This window comes from Malus sylvestris, chromosome 13, assembly GCF_916048215.2.
Source record: "Malus sylvestris chromosome 13, drMalSylv7.2, whole genome shotgun sequence".
NCBI lineage: Eukaryota > Viridiplantae > Streptophyta > Magnoliopsida > Rosales > Rosaceae > Malus > Malus sylvestris.
Genome location: NC_062272.1, coordinates 19,907,155 through 19,914,594, shown reverse-complemented (window position 1 = coordinate 19,914,594; position 7,440 = coordinate 19,907,155). Strand labels below are relative to the sequence as shown.

The 7,440-nt window shown below is 41.2% G+C and overlaps 1 protein-coding gene across 1 annotated transcript; it reads left to right on the top strand.

The window, feature by feature from the left end:
• The first annotated feature begins 517 nt into the window (after window positions 1-517).
• LOC126595331 (uncharacterized) lies at window positions 518-1,855 on the top strand. Its single transcript, XM_050261661.1, has one exon. The coding sequence runs from the start codon at window positions 518-520 to the stop codon at window positions 1,853-1,855; it is 1,338 nt and encodes a 445-aa protein (XP_050117618.1).
• The last annotated feature ends 5,585 nt before the right edge of the window (window positions 1,856-7,440 follow it).

The following is a 7,440-nucleotide window of genomic DNA, read 5'->3' as shown; positions in this document are numbered from 1 at the left end:
AAGCAGGTGGTGATTTCTTTGTTGGCGAAGGATTTTCTAACTGGAAGAAGAAAGAAAGACTTCTAACTCATATTGGAGGCGTCAATAGTGCACATAATCAAGCATGGAGTAATTTTGAAGCTTTAAGGAGTCAAAAGCAACATATCCAGTCTTTTTTCTCTAAAACTCATGATGAAGCTCGAATTCAATATAGAACTCGGTTGAATGCATCAATCGATTGTTGTCAATTTCTTTTGAGACAAGGGCTTGCATTTCGTGGTAATGATGAATCTGAACATTCAAGCAACCATGAAAACTTTCTTGAGCTTCTACAATTTCTTGCCAACACAATGAGGATGTGAAAGCCGTTACTTTGAAAAATGCTCTGGAGAATCACAAATTGACATCACCAGATATTCAAAAAGACATTGTAAATGCTTGTGCAACTGAGACGATCAAGGCTATTATTAAAGACGTTGGCACTTCGTTGTTCTCGATTTTGATTGATGAATCTCGCGACATATCAACGAAGGAATAAATGGCTATTGTATTGCGTTATGTGGACAAGAATGGGCATGTCATTGAGCGTTTTATTGGCATTGAACATGTTACTAGTATTGCTGCTCTCTTACTTAAGGAAACCATTGATGAGGTATTTTCTAGGCATAAATTGAGCATGTCTAGGTTGCGTGGGCAAGGTTACGATGGGGCCAGCAATATGCAAGGTGAGTTCAATGGTCTTAAAGCTCTTATTATGAAAGAAAATGGTTGTGCCTATTATATTCATTGCTTTGCACATCAACTTCAATTAGCTCTTGTAGCTGTGGCAAAGAAGAACATCCAAATTGAGTCTCTTTTTAGAATAGTTACTATTTTGGTAAATGTTGTTGGAGCTTCATCGAAGCGTTGTGATCTTCTTCGAGAGAAGCAATCTATTGCAGTTATTGAAACACTAAACAGTGGTGAGTTTACAAGTGGAAAAGCCAAAAATCAAGAAACTACTTTGAAACGTGCTGGAGAAACATGTTGGGGTTCACACTTGGGTTCTTTCGTAAGTATAATGACTATGTTTTCATCCATACTTGATGTACTTGAAGTAATAACAGATGATGAATTAAGCTCTCAACAAAGATGTGAAGCGAATAATTTATTGGATTCCATGCAATCATTTGATTTTGTGTTTAATCTACACTTGATGAAAGATATACTAGGAATAACCAATGAATTGTCACAAGCATTGCAAAGGAATGATCAGGATATTGTAAATGCCATGAAGTTGGTTGGAGTTTGTAAGCAAAGGTTGGAGATAATGAGGAAAAATGGTTGGAATTCTTTACTTAGTGAAGTCTCAGAATTTTGTCTTAAACATGATATTGATGTGCCTAGTATGGATGATATGTTTCTTTCTCGAAGGCGTGGGCAACGAAAAGAACAAGCAGTCATAAATATGCATCATTATTGTGTTAGGATATTTTATGCTGTTTTGGATTGGCAGCTTCAAGAACTAAATAATCGTTTCAATGAGACTAACACTGAGTTACTTCTTTGTTTGACATGTTTATGTCCAGCCAACTCATTCTCTGCTTTTGATAGCCAAAAGCTATTGCGTCTTTCCCAGTTTTATCCTACAGACTTCTCTATGAATGAGCTGGTGATACTTAAGATTCGACTTAAGAATTACATTTTGGATATGCGGTCTAGCATTGAGTTTTCAGGTTTAAAGGAGATTGGAGATCTTGCAAAAAAAATGGTTCAGTGCAAGAAACATAAAGTGTATTCGCTGGTTTACTTGCTTGTGACGTTAACACTAACTATTCCAGTTGCTACTGCAACCGTTGAAAGAGCATTTTCGGCCATGAAAATTCTGAAGAATTGATTGAGAAATCGGATGGGAGATCAATGGATGAATGACAACATGGTTATTTTTATAGAGAGAAAGATATTTGATGGTATTGGTAATGATGTTGTCATGCAACGCTTTCAGAACATGAAAATGCGTTGAGGGATATTGTAAGGGACTGTTGTATGAAAAACTTTATGGATTAATATATAAGTATTGTGTTTAGTAAATTCTTGAGCTTTTTAATTATGACTTTGTTGTTTGAGGATGCCCCCATTCACACTAATCTCTAGCTTCGTCCCTGCTTCTTTCCCACGCATCGCATCGGCTCATCTTCTCCCATCCATAATCCATCATGAACGTTGATTCTTTTGAAACTCCTAATTTTTGCCATCCATAATCCATCATGAAGAGCCAGGCATCCAACAACAGATTTAGTGTTATGTCCAATTCTACGAGCCCCAGCTAAGATAGGCTTCCCATTCTCATTTCTAATGATGAAACCCACCGCCGAACCTTGGTTGATAAGAGAACCATCAAAGTTTAATTTAACAAAGCCAAAATTAGCGTGGACCATTTGATGGATTTGTCATTCCTTCTACTAGAAATTGAAATCTTCTGATTTGCTTTTAAATACTCCTTGCCAATATTTAGGGCAATAACAACCTCTCTTAGGGTCTGCTTTTTTATTTTGAAAACAGTTAAGTTTCTGTCTTTCCAAAATTGCCAGCAGATGAGCAAAGTGACGCTTAAGTCATTTAGATTTTCATCCATCTTATAGTTAAGAGACTCAAGCCAATCATTGAACTGTATGGAATGATTTATCTTTATAGTATTAATAATTTCTGGACTGTTCCAAACCTGGTTAGCAAAGGTACAATTCATAAAAAGAATACTTATACTTTCATTCCAAAGAGGGCAACTGGTTGGAATGTTATTAATATGTCTAGATAAACGATCTTGAGTATGAAGTCTTCCCATGATAAGCTACGAACTAAATAATTTAACCTTATGTGGTATATTAAGCTTCAACATCCTCTTCAAGAGATCAATAGAATGATAACCATTATTTGCACCGTTTTGGATCCAAGTTGTGGATTTAACCGAGAAATTGCCCTTTGCATTAGGCCCCCAATAAATAGAATCATGTTGAGGAGCTCGAAGCAAAGGAATGCTATAAATCTTATTAGCAATATATGTATCTACAACAGAAGAAAGCAAATCTCGATCCTAATTGCAATTATTTATGAAGTTATTTACTTTCAGGTTCCAGTTGATACTACTTAATTGATCATTGCTCAAGAGGTTAGATAGAGGGAAAGAAAAAACTCAATTATGCATCAAGAAAAGAATGCTTTCTCGATTTCCCACCACCCATCTTAACCTCATCTTAAAGAGAAATTTTTCCAGGAGCCAAGTACATACGACAACTGGAATTCCCATTTATAAATATTTGACACCTAGGATATCATCTTCTTAAACTACTCAATCTTTAAATCTCATTGTCCAGAATTGTTGACCTTAAAAACTACCAAGCCTATGTGGCGTGCAAGCCGAGTAGCTAATGAGCTAACTACGTCATTCAGTTGTGTGCGGGGCGTGCCAACTCATCGGTCGAGCTTGGCCGAGGAGTAAAATGTGTTGATGTTGCATTGAGCGCGTGACTGACTTCTCGATCTTGAGACTGCGGCCGAGAAAGGAACACGTCTCGACCTTCGGGTTCTAGAGCCTGAAGACAAGACTGCTAGTTATGTGAAGTTCACAAATCGTCGGTGCCGGATTCAGTCACGGTGATTATGTTCATGAGAGTATAAGCACGCCGAATCGACACCAGAGTATAAGGACACAAATACTCAAAACAAATGTACGTCTTAACTGTGAAAGTGGTTCGGCTGTCAGAATGTCGAACTCTAAAACCTACTTGCGAATACCCAATCATAAACAACTCGGCGTTCGATGTGCCGAGCCCTAGTAACACCTCACTTTGCCGAAAAGGCTGATGAGATGACCTTTGCTAATAAGGATCCAAAAATCCTTCTCGACCGAGACTTAGATAGATAACCAGTCGACCTGTTGCAGTGCTGTTTATCCAAACTGAAGGTGTTTCATAGTCTGTTGATTCTACGGCAACAGTGTTGTTTATCCAAACTGAAGATGTTCGCTGGTTGCCTCCACAGTGTTGTTTATCCAAATTGAAGGTATGTCGGCAAAAAAAGAAAGTAAAAATCTCAAAGTTGTTGAGAGGTTTCACGTAGAGCAAGAGTTTGCATAGGGCAGTTTGTGTGTTGAATTGGAGGGGGCTTGTTCGATGTTCTCCCTCCCTATTTATAGTAGCCAACCTACATTGAATCCCAATCATTCTTGGATTTAAACTTAACTCGTTATCATGCCGCATTAAATCTTAAACCCTAGCATCCTTATCTTGTCGAAACTCTTTCTTGTAATAGGACTCACCTGCATCCCACAGATTCCCGACGGGATATGGCCAACTTCAACTGCGCAGCTCATGAGCTGGATAACCCCTAATGACACCTAAATACGGCCTTTGGACCGAGAACAATTCTAAACTCGGCCCGACCAATAGTGGGCTGAGAATAATTCTAAACTTGGCCCAAACTAATATTTTTAGGCCCAAACATTACCCCTTCGCTTCTGAGGTTGTCGACCAATACTCCTTGGTTCGAGCCTCGACCTTGAAGAAGTGAAACCGACCTAAGGATAATCTCTTGGGAAATACCACCATGCACATTTATGAGACGTAACCCCACGATCTCGATTTCCCAACTGTCCTGCCACATGTCAGCCCCCTGGTTACCCTAGAAACCTTTAATCATGATCTTCTAAAACATGTGGCCGCCGAAATGTCTCTCTTGCACTAAACCCGCCGTAACACTCCATTGTGCGTCCTCAAACGGTGAACCTCAGTCTTTTCACCTTGATCTTCTTAGCATGTATAATAATTATAGTAAATCTCATGCTCAATTCTATCCTTGATTTTGAAAATCAAACATTTAGCCTTCCGTCCCAAATGTCTATAAATACCCGGATCCCTTCCATTTGTACCTTACGCTTTCCAAATCCCTTGAAATTTTCTTGCCAGTTTATTTTCAAAACCTTCAAAAACCCAGAACACCTTAAGATTTCATCTCACAATTTTGTTTTAGCCTTCATCAATGGCATCCTTCATCTTAGAGCTCTCCCCCGAGTGCAACAAGTGCAAGGACTTCATAGATCGGAACACCATCAAGACTCTGCGTTTCAAGGGTGAACTAAACTCTACCTACCTAATTCTGGGCCCACTTTTCAAAGACACGGTGCCATCATCCATCATCAACTTGTTTAAAAAATACTGCTTGGTAGGTTTGCTGCAAGGATTTGATTGGTCAAAATGGTGCCAGACAAAACCCCAAGGATCCTGGCCTTCGACCAATGCGAACTGGGTGGCCTGGGTTGTACGAATGGAAAAATTCTTCGGTAAGGAGTGGGAGGCTCTTGGTATCCACGACGCTATTAAGCTTTCGACCATGGAGATTACAATGGATAAAGAACTCCTCATGGCAGCTCTAAGCCTTTGGTGTTCGACTACCAACACCATGGTCCTTCCGTTTGGCCCTATAACTCCTACCATCCTCGACATCTCGGCTATCATCGGGACTCCTCATTCTGGCATTCCAGTCGATGCCGCCTTTATTAGATGCCCATCAAACCTTGACCTCAGGGCGCTATTCGACGATAGGGCCATCGAGGCATTGAGCCAAGAAGGTCAAGAACCTTCAAAAGAGGACGTTCAGAAATTACACAAAAATTTTCTGAACTACAACACCCTTGTCCTTCATTTTACCGATCGAAGGGAAGTGAGTCTACGGAAGGGAGAACACGATGCCTTCCTATTTTACTGGTACAACAAGTTCATTTGTTATACCAAATGGAATAAATGCTTGGTCGAGAATATGCCGGTGGTGGAAGCCCTGGCTAGTGGTCACTCTCTGACGCTCAGTCCTGCCACCCTTGCCCACCTTCTTCGTTGCCTGGCGGAAACAACTATCGACAAGATCGACCCGCACCAGAATGGACCTTTCTAGGTGTTCCAACACTAGGTGCAGGTTTATTTCTCCACACTTCGGCTAGAAATCTCCGGCCTTCAGTCTACTATAGCACTCGGCCTTCAGTTGGCCTCTCGACCAGTACCTCCTAATCGAGATGAAAAAGTCTTTAAACACTTCTTCGGCCTAGACGTCATTTCTGATGACGAATTTTTGATATGTCGTTGTCAAGAATACCCCCACTCCATCAGATTTCCCACATTAACTTGGAGTGAAAGTGAAGATGTCGGTTTTCATCAAAACTGGGGGTCATTCGTGTTAACTCGTGACCTTCCCTTTGGTTGTGATGCTCGCCGAGCAAGTTGGGAAGTCTACCACCCCCACTTTACTGCCCGACAGCTTGGCTACCTCCAAGGTTGCCCGGTGCCTCTACTTTCTTCCCGCTCCCTTCTAAACCAAGGGCGCGTCTTTAGTTCTTCAGAACGGGAATGTAGAGACATCGAGAAAGAATTTCAGGAACGGTGCAAGAAATTTCACCTTCGACCAACTGTTCCTGAATCTCTCGGCACTGACACCTTTGACGACTGGTGGGACGAATATACTCACAACTTTTTTGGCACTTTGGTCGAGGACATAGTGAACAAAATTTTTGGTGACCGACCCAAGAAATCCTTTGCCCTTCAATCTAAAGAATGGCCCCAAGGTATACCCTTGTTTCTACCTTTATTCTTCAAACACTTGAACGGTTTATTAATGAGATTTCACTTTCTTAGGTGGTTGGGTACTGAAACAAGAGGACATGGTCATCCCGACAGTGGTCAAGAAAAACTTGGCCCCTTCCTCCAAGAAATCCAAAATCGCCGCACAAAACACACCGAGTAAACGACCTGACCCAGACGCTGAGACGGTAAGTGAAGTTCTTCGTCCCCCAAAACGCGTCAAGAAATTGGCGAAGAAAGGAGCATGGGAGATTCATGTTATCTCTAGCCACACCACCAGGACAACTGCCCTGAGTGCCTCTTCTTCTGCTCTTGTTGTTCAAGCCTCAGCGATAAATCGGCCATCTTTAACCAGCCCGACAATCCAAGCTCAACCAGTACCTGAGGTTGTGGTTAAACCAGTTGCTGTACCGCTGGTCGACACACTTGCAGCTCCAGGGCCGACCGTAGGACCTGTACTAGGGGAGGCAACCCCTTCGATCAAGAACAATTTCCCCAAGAATCTAAAACAATCGGTGATCATCTTAGAAGAGGTATGACTATGCTGGCCACTCATTTTACTCATTAAATTCAAAAGTATTAACAACTCTTTTGTTTCAGGATGATGAGAGTGACGAGACTCTGCCGGCGATTCGTTCTCGACCGACCGAAACTCTTTTTGTTGATCCTGATGCGACGTCAGAAACTCCAATTCACCCGTAGGACCAGGACTTCGGCATCCCCTCTCAAGAAGTGACCTCGACTTTTGTAAGGCTCGATTAATTTCTCTTGTCAATTTTGTTATAACAAGTTTGAATCGAGAAAATATTAACTATCAGGTGCCCAGTTATTCATTCCACCGAAAATTTTATGCGCCGAA

Excerpts from the sequence above, each read along its gene's own strand:
- LOC126595331 (XM_050261661.1), top strand. The coding sequence starts at position 518 with ATGGCTATTGTATTGCGTTATGTGGACAAGAATGGGCATGTCATTGAG.